At 37.7% G+C, this 21,970-nt stretch overlaps 1 protein-coding gene across 4 annotated transcripts in view; it reads right to left on the reverse strand.

The window, feature by feature from the left end:
* Positions 1 to 9,751: 9,751 nt before the first annotated feature.
* RESF1 (retroelement silencing factor 1) overlaps positions 9,752 to 21,970 on the reverse strand; it is a 28,063-nt gene continuing 15,844 nt past the window's right edge. For all 4 annotated transcript variants that reach the window (XM_025879586.2, XM_025879587.2, XM_025879585.2 and 1 more), the window contains 3 exons: positions 14,934 to 19,998; positions 13,561 to 13,644; positions 9,752 to 10,490 (listed from right to left, as the gene is read on the reverse strand). In XM_025879586.2, coding sequence (XP_025735371.2) covers positions 10,324 to 10,490; positions 13,561 to 13,644; positions 14,934 to 19,941 — 5,259 coding nt within the window. In that variant the 5' untranslated portion in view covers positions 19,942 to 19,998 and the 3' untranslated portion in view covers positions 9,752 to 10,323. The remainder of the gene's footprint in view (positions 10,491 to 13,560; positions 13,645 to 14,933; positions 19,999 to 21,970) is intronic.

The following is a 21,970-nucleotide window of genomic DNA, read 5'->3' on the forward strand; positions in this document are numbered from 1 at the left end:
TTCCATTAACACTGTACTATCCAAGAAGGGACTGTGGTCAAATAGCCACATGTAGCTATTTAACTTTAAATTAATTAAAATTAAATAAATTAAAAATTCAGTTCCTTAATAGACACAGGTGGCTAGCAGCTACACTGTTAGACCTTATAGATACAGAACTATTGGACAATGCCACTATACGAAGTGCTTCTATTCCAAAGTAGGAGTAGCCAGTGATCTCTTAACTAGCCAACAGACAAGGTTCCTAAAGGTCTATCAAACCAAATAGGACAATCTCTACACAGATTCAGATAGTTACTTAGTGCTGGTTTTGCCCTGTCTAGACTACACCGGATTGTAGCTGCTACACAGGTGAATGAATCAGTGCTCTCTCTCTGCTTTACATTTAATCATATCCAAGAATTTTTTCATAAAAGAACAGTCTATAGGATGTTGGAGGATACTAACTCAAAGGCCATATAAAAGAGTTATTCTTGGGGAGGGGGCACCTGGGTGGCTCGGTTGGTTAGGCATCCAACTCTTGACCTCAGCTCAGGTCTTAATCTCAGGATCATGACTTCAAGCCCCGCACTGGGTTCCATGCTGGGCATGGAGCCTACTTTAAAAAAAAAGAGTTATTCTTAGGGAAAAGACAGTCTCTTCATTAAATGCTGCTAGGAAGACTGGACAGCTGCCTGCAGAAGAATGAAACCAGACCACTTTCTTACACCATACACAAAAATAAACTCAAAATGGATTAAAGATCTGAAAGTGAGAGCTGAAACCATAAAACTTCTAGAAGAAAACATAGGCAGTAATTTCTTTGACATCAGCCTTAGCAATATTTTTCCAGATATGTCTCCTCAGGCAAGTGAAATAAAAGCAAAAATAAACTATTGGAACTACACCAAAATATAATACTTTTGCCCAGCAAAGCAAACCATCAACATAACTAAAAGGCAACCTATTGAATGGGAGATGATATCTGCAAATGATATATCTGATAAAGGATTAATGTCCAAAATATATAAAAAACTTAAACAATCATCAGGAGTTAAGATGGCAGAGAAGTAGTGGCCCCTGGGCTTTCCTCACCCCTCAAACACAGCTGTATTGAGTTCAGACCACTTGGAACATCCAGGAAATTGATTGGAGGATTGTAAGAAGGATCTCCACAGTTGGAGGGAGACAGCGTGACAGGAGTAAGGTATGTGGAAATGAATTGAGGGAGAGAAAACCTGCCGTGCCATAGAGGGGAGGGAGCCCTTTCCGGGGGGAGAGAAAGAGGGATTAAGAGAGAGGTACAGTGTTGGGTTTGCACAAGAAGAAAACCTCTCTGGACCAGGGACTGGGGAGGAACGTTAAGTGAGGGTCACAGGTGTTCTGCAAAAAGTGTGTGGTGTTCAAACTCTGAGGTTTTGGAAGTGTGCAACTTTTGCGTGAGTGGAGCTGTGGCACGCACTCCTGGGGAGAAGGAGAGCACAGGTCAGAGAATGCACAAAGTGGTGTAGGGATCTCCTAGGTCGCTCTGGGAAAGAACGTTCCCCTTCCTGGAGTAGATTTGGAAGAAGGTATACTGCCTCTTCCAGGACAAAACCCTGCAGACACCAGCAAACGGCCTTTCATTGGCAGGGGACAGAAGTGCATGCCGAGTGTGTAACCTGGTCGCTGCTTTTTGTGGTGCTACAACATAGATTCCACGCCCTGCACAGGAGTGGACAGTTTTTCTGGGACAAAGGACACTAGTCACAGCACGATGGGGAGGCTCTACCAAGAGGAGAGAGATCTGCATGGTGCCAGGTCCTTTAAGACGTGGAGTTTTGAATCCCAGCTGTACGCCAAAGATAAAACTCAGGAGAGCTGTGGCGCCAGGAGCACTGATGGCCCTGGATTTTCTGTGAGGGCTTCCTGAACAGCAGGGGCTGTGAGATCCCCTGTCCAGGGACAAAGGAGTGCAGTGGCACCATTTTACCCTCGCCACCAACATGGTCAGACTTCCTAGAATAACAGAGCATTCCCCAGTGAAGGTGGGAGCCACTTACACCAAACCCTGTTCCCCTGTGCCTGGCAAGGGCATATTTACTGGGGCAGGACTGACTTTGAGCCAGCATGGCGGGCCTATCCCCTAGAAGACCAGCATAGGCAGCCCCCTGCATGCACCAAGTCCACTGATCATAGAGTGCTTCAAAGTGTCACCTTCAGTTCTGCTGGAAATAGGACCAGGCTATGTATTTTCTTTTCTTCTTTTTTTCCTTTAGAATCAGGCTCATAGTTTTTGGTTTGTTAGTTTTTTTCATTTCCTTTTCTTTTATTTGGACCAGACTTCTTTTTTTCTTTTTCGTTTCTTCCTTCCTTTTCCTTGGGAATCAGGCTTATAGTTTTTTGTTTCTTAGTTTTTTTCATTTCCTTGTCTATTTTTTGGATCAAGATTCTATTTTTCTCTTTTTCCTTTCTTTTTCTTTGGAATCAGGCTTTTAGGTTTTGATTGTCTATTTGGTTTTTTGTTGTTGTTGTTCCTTTTCCTTTTCTCTTTTTTTTTTTTGGACAGGGTTTTTCTTTCCTTTTCTTTTTTTCTAGGCTTATTTTAACAAATCAAAGCACACCTAGTTAAAGGTCCAAATACTCCCACTGCAAGCAAGGAGGAACTCTGCAGAGGCCTGACCAGAGGGAAAGAGCAGCCAAAATACCACAGCAGAGTGCACACAGCATACACTGGAAACACTTCCTCAAGTGCCAGGCCTTGGACAGAGAATGACCCCTTTTTAACACAGCATTACTCCCAGGTGCAGGAAACATAACAAGCTTTCATAACACGCAAAAGATAGGAACTTAGCCAAAATGACAAGATGGAGGAACTCTCCCAAAAAGAAAGGTCAAGAAGAAATCACAGCCATGGACAAGCTCAAAACCGATATAAGCAATATATATGAACAAGAATTTAGAACAATAATTAGTAGTCATGAGACCACTAACTGGGCTTGAGAAAAGTATGGAAGACACCAGAGAAACCCTTGCCACAGAGATAAAGGACCTAAAAACTAGTCAGGCTAAAATAAAAAATGCTATAACTGAAATGCAAAACCAATTGGATGTAATCACAAGGATTGAAGGAGCAGAGGAGATAATAGGTAAAATTATGGAAAATAATGAAGCTGAAAGGAGAGAAAGAAAACTATTAGATCACAAAGGTAGACTTAGGGAACTCAGCGATTTCATAAAGCAAAATAATCAAATAATCTCCATATCATAGGAGTCCCAGAAGAATAAGAGAGGGGAAAAGGCACAGATGGTTTATTTGAACAAATTATCGCTGAGAACTTCCCTAATCTGGGGAAGGAAACAGGCATTCAAGTCCAAGAGGCACAGAGAACTCCCCTCAAAATCAACAAAAATAGGTCAATATCATGACATATCATGATGAAACGTGCAAAATACAAAGATTAAGAGAGAATTCTAAAAGCAGATACAGACAAAAGGTCTTTAATCTAGTAGGCTAGACACATGAAGCTAGCAGCAGGACTCTCCACTGAAACTTGGCAAGCCAGAAAGGTGTGGAAAGAAATATTCAAAGTGCTAAATGGGAAAAACATGCAGCCAAGAATACTTTATCCAGCAAGGCTGTCATTCAGAATAGGAGAGACAGTTTCCAAGACAAACAAAAACTAAAGGAGTTTGTGAACACTAAACCAGCTCTGCAAGAAATATTAAAGGGGACATATTGAACGGGAGAGAGAGACCAAACACAACAAAAACTAGAAGGAACAGGGACAGGCTATAGCAACAGTGACTTTACAGATAATACAATGGCACTAAATTCATATCTTTCAATACTTACTCTGAAAGTAAATGGACTAAATGCTCCAATCAAAAGATGCAGGGTATCAGATTGGATAAAAAACAAGACCCATCTATATGTTGCTTACAAGAGACTCATTTTAGACCCCAAAACACCTCCAGATTGAAAGTGAGGAGGTGGAGAACAATTTATCATGCTAGTAGACATCAAAAGAAAGCTGGAGTAGCCATCCCTATATTGGACAAACTAGATTATAAACAAAGTCTGTAATAAGAGATAAAGAAAGACCCTATACCATAACAAAGGAGTCTATCCAAGAAGAAGATTTAACAATTGTATATATTTATGCCCCTAACTTGGGAGCAGCCAAATATATAAATCAATTAATAACAAACTTAAGGAAACTCATTGATAATAATACAATAGTAGTAGGGGACTTTAACACCCCACTCACAGCAATAGACAGATCATCTAAGCAGAAGATCAACAGGGCTTTGAATGACACACCGGACCAGATGGACCTACCAGGTATATTCAGAACACTTCATCCTAAAGCAGCAGAATACACATTCTTTTCAAGTACACATGGGACACTTTCCAGAATAGATCACAGACTTGGTCACAAAACAGGCCTCAACCAGTACAAAAAGACTGAGATCATACCATGAATAGTTTCAGACCACAGTGCTATGAAACTTGAATCATAAGAAAAAATTTGGAAAGCCAACAAATACATAGAGGTTAAAGAACATGCTGCTAAAGAATAAATGGCCGGGTGCCTGGGTGGCTCAGATGGTTAAGCGTCTGCCTTCGGCTCAGGTCATGATCCCAGGGTTCTGGGATCGAGTCCCGCATCAGGCTCCCTGCTCCTTGGGAGCCTGCTTCTCCCTCTGCCTCTCTCTCTTTCTCTGTCTCTGTCTCTCATGAATAAATAAATAAAAAGTTTAAAAAAAAAAAGAATAAATGGCCAATCAGGAAATTAAAGAATTAAAGAATTAAATTAAAGAAGAAATAAAATATACATGGAAGCAAATGAAAATGAAAACACACAGTCCAAAACTTTGGGATGCAGCAAAGGCGGTCCTAAGAAGGAAGTGTATAGCAATACAGGGCCTTCCTCAAGAAGCAAGAAAAGTCTCAAATAAACAACCTAACCTTATACCTAAAGAAGCTGGAAAAAGAACAGCAAATAAAGCCTAAATCCAGCAGGAGAAAATTAGATGATATAAAATAAATGATACAGCAATTAAACAGTAGAACAGATCAATGAAACTAGGAGCTGGCTCTTTGAAAGAATTAATAAAATTGATAAACCCCTGGCCAGACTTAAAAAAAAAAAAAAAGGATCCAAATAAATAAAATCATTAAAGAGGAAAGATCACAACGCACACCACAGAAATTCAATTGTAAGAGAATTTTATGAACAATTATATGCCAACAAATTAGGCAAACTGAAAGAAATGGATACATTCCTAGAAACATATAAACTAGCAAAACTGAAACAGGAAGAACGAGAAAATCTGAACAGACCTATAACCAGCAAAGAAATTGAATCAGTAATAAAAAATCTCCCAACAAACAATTTACCTTGAAATATCAGCTATGAAAATAATGTCAGGAAAAATGGTGTGCCCTGAGTACGAGTCCATTCCTCTCTAGAAACTATGCTGGGTTGACTCAACCACTAAAAGGTGTGGGTTAATTTACTCAAGACTGTTGCCTTGTAGGCTGACCTCCAGGTAAAAGCTCCATGGAAACTGGCCCATGCTTAAAGAAATCAATTCCTGGTCAGCCTAAAGACTTCCAACTCTCTATCCACTCGGTGGCACAATCCAGAAACAAGATTCCCCCGTCTTGTTCGGCCTTATCCAATCCATCAAGTTCTATTGGCTCTTCCTCCAGACCACAGATCCAAACTGTTTAGTACATTTTATATTCTAGTGCTCGATACATATACATAAGGCTAACAGTTACCATATTGGACAGCGAGGCTTGTTGATTACTTTCTGGTTACCTGTATTTACTGCATGTTTACTAGGATTACAGGCCTATCAAAATGCTACCAACTTGTATCATTCCTAACCTTTCCTCAAAATGCTTTCTTAAAGGTTATTCACACCCTTCTCAGGGCACCTTCACAATCTTGAAGCATAATAATCTGATGGTCAGTCTCAAGCTTTCTTCAGTATTTCAGAGGCTTTTTGAGTCCTGATGGCCTGATGGCTGTTTTGATGTGATAGTCTCAATTTAAGTCTAAAGGATCACTGCAATCCTGATTCATACTCCATAATCTCTGCTCTGCAATCTAAATTTAATATAGTAAGAGTTTCAAATACTTTTCCAAGTTCTATTTTTAAATATCTAGAGTTAGAAGAAAATGAACCTTGAATGCATTCCTTTAAACATGGAAATAGTTAACAACAAATCAACATTATTTATGTTTCTATTATAATAACAACACATTATTTTTTTATGATTTATTTATTTATTTGAGAGAGAGAGAATGAGAGAGAGAGTACATGAGAGGGGGGAGGGTCAGAGGGAGAAGCAGGCTCCTTTGCTGAGCAGGGAGCCTGATGTGGGACTCGATCCTGGGACTCCGGGATCATGACCTGAGCCGAAGGCAGTCGCTTAACCAACTGAGCCACCCAGGCGCCCATAACAACACATTATTTGTGCTTCTTTCTTTGGACCCTTCTCTTGAAGAGAAACTCAGATGAAAATGAGTTGGTAAGACCAGTAGTTGGTTTTGGCCACTTTCATCTAGATACAAATGGGCAAGAGAAGGCATTAACCTGGCTGTGGTAAGATAATAAAAGGCATTCTAAAGTCAGTAAGAAAACTTCTATAGTAATTTTTTTTTTTTTTTGGTTTTATTTATTTGACAGAGAGAGACACAGCAAGAGAGGGAACCCAAGCAGGGGCAGTGGGAGAGGGAGAAGCAGGCTTCCTGCCGAGCAGGGAACCTGATGTGGGGCTCGATCCCAGGACCCTGGGATCATGACCTGAGCCGAAGACAGACGCTTAACAACAGGCACCCCTATAGTGTTTATCTCTCATTTCATCTCCCCATTTATGCCTCTTATGAGTATTGACTGACATTTGGACACTTGCATCTCTTTATTTTCTAGATTGGAGATTCTTAAGAACTTGTTTTACTCATTTTTGCAGCTTCTATAATAGTACCATACTTTCCACAAAGCTTCATACATTATAGGTATTTACAATTTGCAAATTTATCTCCATCTCCAGGAAATAAGATATATGTAACATGCTAGTCAAGTGCTACCATTCAGATGGATTTTTCACCGTATTTTTCCTTTAAAATTAGTTCTTTCTGTGGTCATTCTTTAGATGAACATCCACTGATTTCTTTGAACTTTCACCCTTGCATCTAACTTATATTTTCAATTCCCTTTTTCCTGAGGGAATTTCATTGGTCTTTCTTTCATTGAGGGTCTGTTTGTCTTTCATCGTATCATGCATAAAGGAATATTCTACATACTACTGTCCTGAACCTCAAATACCTAAAAGACTGATTTTTTTTTTTTTTACTAATTCTATTTTTACTTTTTTTCTTTTAAAGATTTTATTTGACAGAGAGAGAGAGAGCAGGAACACAAGCAGGGGGAGTGGGAGAGGGAGAAGCAGGCTTCCCGCTGAGCAGGGAGCCCGATGTGGGGCTCGATCCCAGGACTCTGGGATCATGACCTGAGCTGAAGGCAGACGTGTAACGACTGAGCCACCCAGGCGCCCCTTATTATTACTTTTTAAGAAGACTCCATGACCAACGTGGAGCCCAACACGGGGCCTGAACTGACAACCGTGACATAAGGACCTGAACTGAGATTAAAGAGGTGGGCCCTTAATGGACTGAGTCTGTCAGGTTTCCCTTTTTGAAAAATTAATTTTCGTAGTCTATGCAGGCTTCTCTCATCTTGTCCTGAAAATATTCTTTGAAATTCAAGGTCATAAAATAATATTCACTGGTACCTATAAGGTTCTAGCCTTAACATGTAAAAGCCACACCTACCATGAAAACATTAATAAAGTATGATAACAGCCAATTCAACATTTAACTACTTGTATTCAACACCAAATGCTTTATATTATTTAAGAAAAGTACTTGCAACAATGCAAGACTGAACATATCCATCTAATTGTGCTTGCTCCTGAATCACCACTATAACCACTCTAAGAGGCATTTGTTTAACCATTTTAAAAACTGTGGAACTAAGATATTTATCAGTATTTATTCCATGAAAAATTCAAACATTTTACAAGTGTTTCCATTACATGTTATATAAATAGCATTTTAATGAAAAATATATATCAAAAAAAATCCATGAAAAGTCTAGCATTTTCTTCCTTTTTTGCAAATCTCTTTAAGGTCCTACTTCATAGAACTCAGTTGACTCTCTTATCTACTTGTGCATTCTGCCTGTTGTTGAGCTATGTCTTGGTTCAAGTCTATCAAGAAAATCCCATCTCACACACACAGATGGCTTTTTACGTGGGTAAGAGTGTTCCTCCAGCTCTTTGAGATCACATATATTCTTCTTTGATACTGCACCAAAAGCTGACGGTTGTTTCCTAAAATGTTAGTTCCAACAGGGAAGCTTGATATGGCATTTTTTTTTTTTGCATTCTTCTATTAAAATCCATTGGTCTACCTAGCATTCCGAGTAGATCTCTTACCAACTTGCATTGGTCATCAGAAAGCATTGGTTCACTAAGTCATGCAGATCTTCCAAATATTGACATACTTTAGCATACATCAAAAATAATTACATTCAGAGGCACCTGGCTGGCTGCTGGTAGGCTAGCATGTGACTTGTTGTCAGGGTTGTTGAGTTCCAGCCCCATGTTCGGTGTGGAGCCTACTTTAAAAATTCTTTTTTAAATAATTACATTCATTAGTATTTCTGATGAACTCATCAGAGAGCTAGTAGTAGGATGCTATCAAACTTGGTCTCAGATACAAGTTTTCCTAACTTCTTGGGGAAGCTCAAATTTTAGCATTGACAACAAATATTTTTATTTTCCTTGAAAAGTCAGGATGACATACATAGTTGAGAAAAATGTCAATGATTTCTTCAAGTAAAAATGATGTCCCAAGGGACCAGTTCAATTTACAAGTCAAAAAATTACATTTTTCCTCAATGGCCGTTGTACCATCATTGCTGGTATATCTCTGCTTCAAATTCTTCTGAAATGCAAAATTTGTGTACTTGCTATTTCATCACTTAGGATATTTAAAAGATGTATACTCAAGGGTTGAGATTTAATAATATTAACAAGTCTTGTTACTTTATCAAAGACATTAAGACTTTTAAAAAAATATTCTGAGAGTTTCCAGCAGTAAAGAATACAACGATCAATATAATGACTATCACAGTTTGAAGCCATTGCCTTGACTGGTGTTACAGTGCTAGCAGTTTTCCTAACCATTGCTTTTCCAACTGAATCTTTTATTGACACAAAACCATCAAATAGTCAAGATGAGCACAGCTACTTAGTGTTTTATGAGAAGCCCACTCTTCTGAAGTCTGAAGTCTTCAGAATGTAGTTTTTAAACTTGTAATAAAGTACACATAAAAGTTAGGATTTTTAAGTGTACAGGTCAGTAGTGTTAAGAATATTCACACAATAGCAAAACTGAAACTATACTCTCATTAAAGTCCCATTTCTTCCTACTCCCAGAAATGTTTTTTAAATGAATATGAACTGTACATATTGCATTGAGATTTTATGAAAATAACCAACACTTTTCTAGTAGCCATAAAGTAAAACCCAGAAACATTTTGCCTTCCATGCTTTCTTGCAATTTCCTGACTCTAGGAAAATGCTCTTCTTCCGAATGCAACCTGAAAATATTTACTTCTAACAGCTTAACTAAAACTGCTCCTTTTTAAAACTCTTCTAAAATGTGCCCTGTTGTGAGGTAGAAAATCAAATACAAACCATTATGATTTCATATATATATATTTTAAAAATAAATGTTTATTTCAAGTATGAAAAGTAATGAATGTTTAAACATTATCCAAAAATTATGTCCAGCTTAGCAAGTACAAAACAAGACTTCTGACAATGTTTACAATTAGGTATAAAATACTTAAGAATATACTTTGACATTCACAGTGAGCATTTTTAAAAAATAAGTTTTGCTAATAAGCTTTAGAAATAAAAACATATTTACAGTCCCAGCTAAAATAAACAAGTACTTAACTGAGAACAGCCCTCCCTCAGGATGGATAGTTAGCATTTCAAAATAAACAATGGTAAACTTTGTTCAATAATGTCAGAATTCAATACCTTGCGGTTTCCCTGACAAATACCATCTACTTCTTATGTCTGGTACCCATGGGTAAGGTCCTCAAGTCATTTTAATTAATTTCAATGATATACATAACCTAAGTGGTAACCAAACTCTCTTGAGAGATTTTATCATGGTAATTCTGAGCATTTCCAGCAAAATATTCTGAACAGAAAATGGCAGAAATTTTCTGGTGCCAATTACAGAACCATCAAAAAAATTAGCCTCAAAATTATTTTAAAGGACTGCTACCAAGGCTTCTGCTTCTCTTTTCCATATACATCTTTTTGTAGGTTTGAAACATTGCTTTTGAATCTTTTACTGGATTTTGTAGTGCCTCAAATCCATCTGCACTGAAGCTTCTCTTGGAGAGTCTTGAATTAGCCAAAACATTATTATCTAAGGAAACAGAAATTTTATTTACTTTATTACTCAGTATTAGTGACCAATATACAATCAATTAAAATGGAGAGGGAAAACCTGCATTCTTTGGGATAAAATAACAGAACAAGGAGTTTGATAAACTATGGCTTTTTGGGCAACCCTCTCGGGTCCCCTCCCTCTTCAGGAGCTCTGTAGTATCACTCAATAAACATTCATTGCTGCCCACAAAAAACAACAAAAAACCCCCCAAAACTATGGCTTTTTACCTATAGAATGGTAAATTATACACACAAGATATCTTGCCTCTCTTTTGGGGACTATTTTCTAATTTCATCCCATCTTCACTGGGCTATTCTGTTCTGCTATCATTTGCACACTATTATAAATGTGACCTTTTTAACAGCTATCTAAACTAGCGATATAAAAAGCATAAACACCAGCCAGTTCCAACCAGTGAATGGAAGAGTTTTAATATTCTGGCCTTGCTACACATTAGGTATTCTAAGACATGTCTGTAGTTTTTCTGTTTTGTTAGACAGTCTCAGCATTGCATTACCCTCATTATCTTTTGGGTCCAGTTTTTCCTACTTCTTGCATTTCTAGATGTGCCTCTATTTCTCAGTAGCCATTTCCCCATTCAGAAGTCCCATGGTTTCCATTCCTGCTCTAGCCACTCCTTTCTAGAGAATAGTCTGGTTTTACCTTTCTCCGCTGCTCTGGCAAGGATTCCATCCTCTTGGTTCTTTACATGATTCAAATTCTTGTACGTCCTCATTAGCTTTCTTTTATGTCAGTAATACTGATACCTGAGATGGGTCCCTAAATCATTTTCCACTGGATTCTGTTACTTCTTCTCTGTACCTTATCCTGACTTGATGTAGTTTCACAACTCGCTCCATCTACACTCCAATCTTTGCTACCAAGTAAGTTTCTTTTAAACTGTTTGGGAGTTCATGACGTTTGTTTGTTTATTATTTATTTATTTATTTATTTGAGACAGAGAGAATGAGAGAGAGAGAGCACATAAGAGGGGGAGGGTCAGAGGGAGAAGCAGACTCTCTGCTGAGCAGGGAGCCCGATGCGGGACTCGATCCCGGGACTCCTGGATCATGACATGAGCCGAAGGCAGTCGCTCAGCCAACTGAGCCACCCAAGCGCCCCGATATTTGTTTTTATCTCTCTTCACGCTGGCTCGTGTTGTCCACCTCTTCATCTTGGTATTTGTTCTTTCATACTTTCCCTGAATCTCATCAGGCTTTTTTGCATTACAGGTGCATTTTATTTGCCTTTACTTTTTAATTGAAATAAGATTGACATACAGTATTATATTAGTTTCAGGTACAACCTAGTGATTAGATCTTACACTTTCGACAGAGTTGTGACTTGTTATCTTGGCTTTTCTCTACCCTGCTTCAGATCTCCTTGAGCTTGTGCCCCAACTTGTTATTTCTTTTCATCATGATTCTGAGTATTGATGTTCATTCAACTTCAGTTTATTGCTCATCCTATTTGTGGCTACCTTTTCTAGTCAATCTGTGCAGGCATCTGTATTTTCATATTCAGATTCCAATCATGCCTCTCACCTTCTCTAGGAGGTAATGTCTCTCCTATTTCCAAGGACCTTTCTTGCCCAATTTCCATGCCCATTCCCACCTTTCTCATTTTTAAATTCCTGTGTTCCAACTTTAGAAGTGTTTTCTACTCTCAGGACTCTTAATTCATTTTCCCCTCTTTCAGCTGTTTTCCTATTCTGATTAAGAGTGCATTTCTTCCTTCTTTGAGTCTTAGATTCAACTTAGTGTTTTCCTATATGCACCTTTAATGTGTAGACTCAATTTCTACAGGCCTACATATTTAAGTTCTCTTCTCAACTTTGTCACACTTCCTCTCTTTTAAGAAATGTGATTCTTAAAAAAAAAAAAGATAGCAGGAGGGGAAGAATGAAGCGGGGGAGACATCAGAGGGGGAGATGAACCATGAGAGACTATGGACTCTGAGAAACAAACTGAGGGTTCTAGAGGGGAGGGGAGTGAGGAGATGGGTTAGCCTGGTGATGGGTATTAAGGAGGGCATGTTCTGCATGAAGCACTGGGTGTTATATGCAAACAATGAATCATGGAACACTACATCAAAAACTAATGATGTAAGGTATGGTGATTAACATAATAAAAAAATAAAAAAGAAATTAAAAAAAAGAAATGTGATTCTTTATTGTTGCTTACGGTGAAACTCTGCTTCCCTCCATTTTCAAGGAATTCTAAACCCTGGTTTTTACATATTCAATTAACCAAAATGAAGATAAAACTCCTGAACCCTAGCTTGTAGTTCTCAGTACAAAACCCTAAAAACCAAGTACATCATTCCACTAATTAGATCAGATACTTTCTGGTTGGCCCTCAGCCCAAATCCCTTCCCTGGAAAAATAAATAAATTTTAACTAGGAGCCTCAGTCTCTTATCAAAATAATTCAAATTCCACACTTAATTAACTTTGAAAAGAAGGGACCCAGTTCAAGTGCCTATTCAGTTATTAGTCATGGAATTTCAGTCAAATGATCTAACCTCCCACTGATAAAATGGGGACATCCCTGTCTACCTGGATTTGAGAATTAAATGGATTAACTTGTAAATCACCCAACCCAGGGGCTGGCAAATAGGACATGGCCGGCAGGCCCCCCGGCCCAGTCTCTAGCCCGATATGGTAAAGCTTAATTGAAACATAGTCCATACTCATTCATTTATTATTCTGCCACCATTTTCTCAGTACAGTGTCACAGACAAGTGTTTAGGAAACCTTATGATCTGCAAAACCTAATATTTACTATCTTGTCCCATAGAAAAAAAGTATGCCAACCCCTTACCTAACTCATGATAAGAAATATTTTCTTAAGACGAACGGTTTCCCTCTCCCAAGTATGACAGAAAATACCGAAAAATATCTTCCTACCACTCATACACACAAATATTGAATCACTAAAAATATGGATAAAAATCAAATTTCACAACAGTTTCGTAACTATAATCCAGCTTCTACATGACCAAGTGCCCAATTAATAAAATAAAAATTTAAATAGATGATGTTTTACCTATTTCTTGGCTGGCTTCGGGCATCCTTTTCTCCTCAGTTACACCTCTTAACCAGTCTTCTTTTGTACTTTTTATTCCTGAAACTATTTAAATATTCATTTTCAGATCTCTAGAAGTGGCTATTCATCTCTCTTTTAGTACTTTAATGAAGGAAAGTCATCTAAGCATAAAACAGACTTTAAAAGGTATTAATATATTCACATATAACACAAGTCTAAAAGAAGTCTGAAAAAATGCTTTCTTCCATTTCAAGTGCCTGAATATCTCATAAATGAAAAAGCAATTGCTTTAAAAGTTTACCTTCACTATGGAATTATGTTTCTCCCACTTAGGCTGAACATCAACCAATCTCAAGGTACTGAAGGGCACATGAGACAGAGAAAGTCACTCCCATTGTCCCCACCCACTTCTAATGTTCTTGTTACACCCATGCCTCAGTTTCCAAAGATCTACTTATATAGCCAAGTGAAATCACCACTACTTTACAAACTGAATTTTATACTCTATTACATATCCCTATCTCCTTTCAAGAAAAGGTACCTTATATTTATATCGTAACTTTCTGTGCCCCAACAGATACCATCTCAACAACACAGGAGAAATTGAGATTGCAATTCAAATCTTTTAGTTCTCCAATCTGAATTCCTCAACACAATGTTTTATATTTAATATCCACAACCCCTAAATGTTTCCTTACTATCACAAAAAATTAGTCCTCTATTTTCTCCTTCCTTCCTGAAACTACACTGAAAATTCTATCATTCAGCAGCTGACACTTATGCTTATGCTCTGGCTTTGGTAACAATACTGGACAAGACTACTTCCACAGTCCTCCCATTTCAAGAGTAGATTACATAGTAATGCTTTAACTTTTGTGGTAACACAGTCACCAACTACTTTAAAGATGACAATGAGACGAACCATTTCCATATGTATAAAGTTTTCACTAATATGTAACGATTATTTCCTCATATTTAGACTGAAACTTCAAATTCACAGGGCTTTGAAATTACAAGTCCAAATGAGAATCAACAAAACACTTGAAATAACATATAACACTTTTCAAACTTAGCACAAAGAACATTTTTCATAATATAGGCTTCTTGGTGCAAAAGAAAATCTCTGTATTTGGCAAACCTTACAATTTTATATACCTCTTGTCATCAGTACAAATTGAGGACAATTTACAGTAAAGGGGAGATAAAACAAATACCGCCCAAAAGAACCATCGACTTAGAAAAACAAATACCAAGGAATGGCAAATGCATTTAAGTCTTTGCTAGCTACCCAGATGGCTTAAGTAGTGCTAACCCACTTGTTCACCTCAATGCCTTACAATGTTCCAGACACCATGAAAAAAATCATACTAAACCTTGCACAGGAACTTGCTCCTTCCTAGGACAAGGCTGCAGATCCTTCCAGTCATCAACATAATTTGTGTTCTTAATCAGTCCATCTGGACATAATTTAAATTCCAGCATGCTTGGTTTTTCTGTGGCATCTTTCACAGGTAAGAGGCTCTGAGATTTATTTTCCGGTCTCCCTTCTTTAAGCTTCCTGGGTGAACTGTCTAACTTTGTGAGACAAATGCTCTCACGCTCAGTGCATTTAAATGCAACTCTGTTCAGATACAGTTTCCTTTGATCCTTTGACTGGGGAGACACTTGACTGAATTCCACTTCATTGTTTATGCTGCTTAAATTTTTGTCTAATTTGGTTTTATCAATCCACATTTTATCAGGTTGCTTTCCACCAACTATTCCCTTAACATTCCTTGAAATGTATGCTTTGGACTCCTCAGAATGGTGAATCTTGAGGTTTTTACCATGGCTTGAACAAATATTTAAGGATTCTTTAGAAGTCTGTACACTGCTGTTAGGGCTCTCATTTGATTTCTCACAACTCTCTACTTGCATGGAAAGTTTACTGGACTTCATGTATTGAGAATCACACAGTGCATTTCTCACATAGCTTTTCTTTGATGCATTGCTACCCATTGCTTCTTTGTGCTTCTGCCTTTGCAAATACTCCTTTGGTGTCAGAACTCTATTAATTTTAGATGAACTATCCTTGCAGACTGAGGACTTAACATTTGATACTGCCTTTTCTTTAACCCTACATCTTTCATTTGGAATTGACAAAAAATTACATAATTTAAAAGTACCATCTGCCACACTTTTATTCTGCTCTCGTTTATCATATTTTTTCCTCTTTATCTTTGAATCAAGTATGCCATCATCTAACTTCCTTTTTTCCAGAACTTTTTGTCTCAAGCCACCTGCTTTCAATTTTATCTTCTCTGGGGATACTGACTGTACCAAAGAACCATTCTTCATACATGGATCTTTTTTATTTGTCAAAAAACCCACCTTTGTTTTTAGTGGACGTGAGTTTTGTGCCATGAACTTCTGGTGCAGGCTCTCTTGAGAAAATTTTGTCATTTTATTACTGGTGTGAAAAATTATCTCATGAAACTGAAATTTTCCTTTTCTTTTGTGACTTTGCATGGAATCTAGTTTTTTATCACCTTTAGATAAAAATGGACCTAATAATTCTTGTTCTGTCCTCATTGACTTTTGATGCTTTGTTTTGGGCATGTCATTTCTATTTTTGCCTTGCTCTATTTCAGGAAAATGGTTTTTCATATCTGGCAAAGTCAAAGGAATATTCAGATTGTTATTTAGAGGACTATTACACCCAACAGGGTCATCAGGGTCATTTCTATCAGAAGTTCTTTCTCCTTGTTTACAACTATTGATCTTCGAAGGAGAACACGGATTTTCCCCTTTTTCTTCCTTTGAAGTTGAGTTGTTGAAGGAATTACACTGACACCGGGGTACGCCTTCATAAACCATAGATAGCCACCCCAATGCACAGCAACCAACATCGTCTTTCTCTGAATCCATTAAGTTATCATCAGTCTTTCCATCTGTGTCTGCTTGTGGGTCACACTGGCTGTGCCCTTCTTTTACAGGTTCTTCTTTCTGATGTTCTGTCAACTTGTCTACTTCACAGAGTTGGTCATCATGTTCAGGAAATAATTCTTTCATTTGCTCTGAGTTTAATACTGTGATTTGTATTTGGTCTGTTGAGTCCTTGGAGTCACAACCAGTTTTATCACAAGTTTGATCTTTTGAGATTTGGTTTGTTTTCTGTTGGGCCACAGAACCTTCATGTGTGTTCACAGCTTCAATACCATAGGGAAATTCCTTTAAAAGTTCTGACAGCTGATCGTGTAGGTATAAGACAGATGCCTTATCACTGAGAATCTCACTTCTTGCAGGATCTTGGGCAGTATAATTGCAGGACGAGTCAACGTCCCGAGGACAACTATCCTGCTCAGAAGACGATGAACACATATCATTACCCAGGCTTTTTTTAGTGATACGGTCCAAGTTGCTCTCCTCTAGAATTCCACTAACTGCTTTAACATACTTCAAAGGTGATGATTCTGGAGGTTGCAGAGATGCTACCTGATCAGTTATTTTATGAGAAATATCTGTGCACTGTAAAAAATTATCATTTTGAAAACCAAAGTCTTTATATTCAGTGAGGCTGTCTGTTTGCTCTTTTTGTTTTCCCTTAGTAATCACTTTGTGATTGGGTAGAGATTTCTGTGGCTCAACCCTTTTCAAAGGAGGCAAGTTGAATATCTTTGCTATTTGGGAATCGTAAGATGTATCACCTTCAACAAGAGAACAAATACTGTCAATATGTAACATATCACCACTATCAAGATCACTGTTTCTTGACTTATATGAGGCTTGCTGTTCACTCACAGAATACTGGGTATCTGGGTCTGACTTGATAGGCTTTCCTTGATTGCTATTAGGTATGTCTTCTGAATCAAGTGACTCACTTTGCTCTTCCTTCTGAATTGGTGAGAACACCTTTGTGTCTGTTGTGGTACCCGCTACTGGTTCCTTAAGATTAGCTTTCAGAGCAGCAGTAACACTTGTATCTTCTGCCAGTTGATTTTGTAAGCTACAAACACTGCCTTCCTTAATAACTGGATACAGTGTTTCAGATACAGCTTCAGGTGTTATTCCTTTGGCAGACAATGTTTTGACATCTGAAAGAATTAAGGGTGAGACTATAGCAACCTGAAGTTCTGTTCCCTTTGTAACAGTTGCACTGGAAGATTCATAATTCTGAACTACTATTGACAAAGTTGTTTCTTGTGAGGTGTTTATCATCTTATTCTGAGCATTTCCTACAACTGAAAATGGACTCTTATCACAGGTTTCCACGGGTTTTGAAACTCCAACTGCTGTTCTGTTTTTTGACTCATTATACTGTTTTTCCTCTGTAGGTTCTGAAGGCTGCTTTTTCCAGAGAGAAAGACATGTTGCTAGCAATTCCATGGAAAAGTGATTGTCACTTTTAGAAGACACCCCACTTGCTGAGGATTTATGCTCAAGGCAAAACGAGTTGTCTAAAACCTTGGCATTTATATTACATGTACTTGGAGTTTCCATGGTTTTCAAAGTTGGTTGGTTACCACAGATTTGGTTATTTGAGTTAATTTCAAAACTATGTGGTTTAGAACCCTGAATAGTTTCACTAGCATTTTTAAATAATTTCTCCTGAGGTTTATCTCTACATGTAAGTAAACTGAGAATTAGCGTATTTTTATTTGGGTATTTTGAAACATATTCCTCAAAGGATGTAGACTGAGGAACAGAAGTTGTTTCAGAATTTGTTGGCACATTTAATTCAACGTTGACATTTCCTGATGAAATCTGGGCGTTATTTAATGTTGCCTGGGTAATGTCAACAGCTGATGCCTTTAAAGAAGTCCTAACTTTTAAATCATGTAACTGGTCTGGCATTGGCAACTTTTCTGAATAGACAGAATTTAGTAAAACAGAATTCATTTGGTTACAATTTCCCCAAATCCGGTCCTGAATGTTGGAATTTATTGTACTGTGTGTTCTATTTGTTTCTTTTCCAGATTCTATTAAGGTTGGTGGTTTATCCTCTGGAGTCACTAGGGTCACCTGTGGTCCAGACTGGATTTGGGCAGTTTGTTTCAGAGACATTTCAGAATTTGGAGCTAATTCACTGTAAGAGGTATCAGTTGTTTTAATACAACCTGCTGCCATCAAAAGATTTTTATTAATTTTAATTTTCCTTGCAAGTTCCGAAAACTTCTTTTTTATTTCTACTAATGTTTTAATATCCCTCACTAACTTTTCTTTTGTGGCGCTTGTGTCCAGTACTTGATTTGAAGTTAGATCACAAGAGTCTATTCTTCTCTCTTGATTATTTTGAGCAAGGGTCTGAACACCATCCACAGAAGACCTAACAGGTTCATTAAAAGGCTGAGTGACATTGGTATTTACTTTCAAGTTACAGGAATTTCCAACGGTGCTGACAGTTTCATTAAGGTTTTGCCAATGCTGTTGAAAGCTTCTAGAGAAGTCTTTCCTCACTTCGGATAAGTGCATTTGAGGAACATCCACAGCAGCCTGTTTAATAACATGCTGAGTACTCTGCAAAGGCTGGCTTGCATATCTACAGTCATAAGGAGGCGGCGGAGGTCTTTTGTCAGTTTGAGTAACTGCATATTGATAGGACTGTATGGCTGCAGTCTGCTTTGACTGTAAAGTCCGTGGAGAATCTGGAGGGTGACTATTTTTAATATGCAATGATGTAGATGGCATAGGGTTTTGTTTCTGAAGAGCAGGATCTTGCAAAAAGCTTCGTGATGAGTAACTGTATTGCTTTGGAAGTGGTCTATAATCTGGGTAAGTCAGTCCACTGGATGTATACTGTTGTGCCCAATCAACCTGTCGTTCTGATAAAGATGGGTTAAGTCTTGAGGCTCCTGGGTAAGTTACAGGAACTCTTGCAGAATTAGAAGGGATCATTTGTAGTTGCATAGAATAGGAATCTGATGTTACAAACGGATTCTGTAGTGCATGTATATTAGGTGTATTAGTTCCAAAACCAGTTTGATGGGACACAGTTGCCCCTGTATGAGAAAGCATAGAATTCCTCATTGGTGAGTTCAACCATATGTTTTGTGTTACTCCTGAAGACATTTGCAAATTGTGATTTAGTTGTCTGGATCCTTTAACATTTGCATATGTGATTCTTTCCACTGAAGTTTGTGAGGCCACAAGTGTCCCATTATGCATATCAGGAATAGGGATCTGCTGAGGAGTTGTATAATTTCTGATGTTTAGCAGTGGCTGTGAAACTGGATTTGAATTACCAAGAAACATACATGCTTCTTGGTTACTTCCAGGATAGTTTAAAGAACTCTGAGATGTTGTGTTAAGTGTATTTATTAAAGCCTGCTCCAAAAAAGATGACTGCTTTTTAGGATACTGTGGTGGTAAGGTGACATTCTCTGGCTTTGCATTCCAATTCATTGTTGATTTGATGTAGTAGCAGTGGATTAAAAGTCAGTTGTTTTGAATGTCAGAAATCTAAAGGAAATAAAGATCTTTTATTAAAAATTTATCTATGTAACACTTCCAAGAAAATTAAATTAACACCAATGCTATGTCTATCCTAATTCCAGACACCTCAGACCAAAGATTCATCTTTAATTTGGGGAAGAGAAACAAAGAAAAGAGCAAAGGAGAATGCAACAATAAATATGGCAAAGATTAATAATATTTCTGGGGTGTTTTACAGGAAGTCATTCTACATAGTATTTTGTTAGTTATATGAAGTGGCAATTACTTTCTGCTATTATTTAATAGGCTCTTTATTCTAAGTAACCCATGCTCACATGGGTTCAAAAGTTCAAACACATGGTAAAAAGTCCTTATTGTCTATCCCCATTATCTAACTCCCTGGGGTGTCCACTGTTACCTTTCCTTTCAGAAGATTTTATACATAAAAAACAAACACATAAAGAAAACCTTATCTTTTTGTCTGATTTTCATTACTACACCTGGGATACCTTTATCATTTCACTACAAATACATTAACTTCATTGTCTGTGTAACATTAAAGTTTCTGGGTATATCCCCATTTAACCAGTCCTCTACTGGCTTTTAAACAGTCCTCTAGTTGGTTTTCTTAAGTTTTTGCATTTATCAACTATCCTACCCTAAGCATTCTTGTATTTATGCTTTTATATTTGTTGCTAAATGTTTCTGGAAATTCCTAGAAATTAAGTCAATGTGTCAAAGGACATTAAAATTATTTACATAAGCAGTGACAAACTGGCCTTCCAAAAAGGTTAAAATAATTACCCTCACCAACAGTATACTGATAAATCTAAAAATGGTCAAACCCATAATCATAATAAATGAAGACAAATTAAAAACACAAAATTAAACAAACTTAACTTAAACATAATAGTACACCCCAAATGCAGAATAAACATTCCTTCCACGCGCACATGGAATTTTTGCCAATATGACCATCTAGCTGAGCCATAAACAAATCTCAATTTTCAAAGTATTACAGTAATTCAGATTAATTTACAGTAGAATCAATCTAGAAATTATAGGGAAAACAGTAAGTAGGAAATTGCCAAGTAACAGAAATAAGGAATGCACTTTATATTTACATAGAGAGAAAAAGTGCTCTCTGGTGCCTCTTCCTCTACTTATGATACCATTCCTACTGGACCAGAGCCCCACCCTTATGATGTCATTTAACCTTAATTACCTCCCTAAAGGCCTTATCTCCAAATAGTTACATTAAGGGTTAAGGCTTCAACTTATGTATAGGGAAAGAGGGACTACAATTCAGTCCATAACATGCTCGTATACTCATGTTCACATAACACTTGAGGATAACTCATAGCATATTCATAGCATAAATAAATGTACTTTAAAAAGAAGACTGGGAGGGGTGCCTGGTTGGCTCAGTTGGTAGAGCATGTGACTCTTGAGGGTTGTGAGTCTGAGCCCCACGCTGGGTGTAGAGATTACTTAAAAACTTTAAAAAAATAAAATAAAAGACTGGGAAATAATCCCCACATTTATCACAAGAAGAGTAGTAAGTTAACCAAAGGAAAGTGATGACAGAGTGAAATAAGCAAAATAACGAACACAAATGTAGAGATTCAACAAGTCACAAGGTGATTTTTTAAAAAAGAATAAAAATCAATAAGCCTCTGACAATACTGATCATGACATTTTAAAAGTGCAATATTGGCAGTAGCGGGGGGGGGCGGTGTTTGGGTGTTTCAGTTGGTTAAGTGGTCAACTCTTGGTTTCAGCTCAGGTCATATCTCAGGGTCCTGGTATCAAGCCCCATGTTGGGCTCCGTGCTCAACTGGGGAGTCTGCTTGTGGATTCTCTCTCTCCCTCTCACCCAGCTTGCAGGCACTCTCTCACTCTATCTCTAAAATCAATTAAAAAGTGTAATATTGGGAAGAGAGGTTACCACTAGACCCTAGACGTTAAAATAACATTATTATTTTGAATTTTGTTCCAA

The sequence above is a fragment of the Callorhinus ursinus genome, unplaced genomic scaffold (assembly GCF_003265705.2).
Source record: "Callorhinus ursinus isolate GAN/ISIS: 27379988/994484 unplaced genomic scaffold, GSC_fseal_2.0 scaffold27, whole genome shotgun sequence".
NCBI lineage: Eukaryota > Metazoa > Chordata > Mammalia > Carnivora > Otariidae > Callorhinus > Callorhinus ursinus.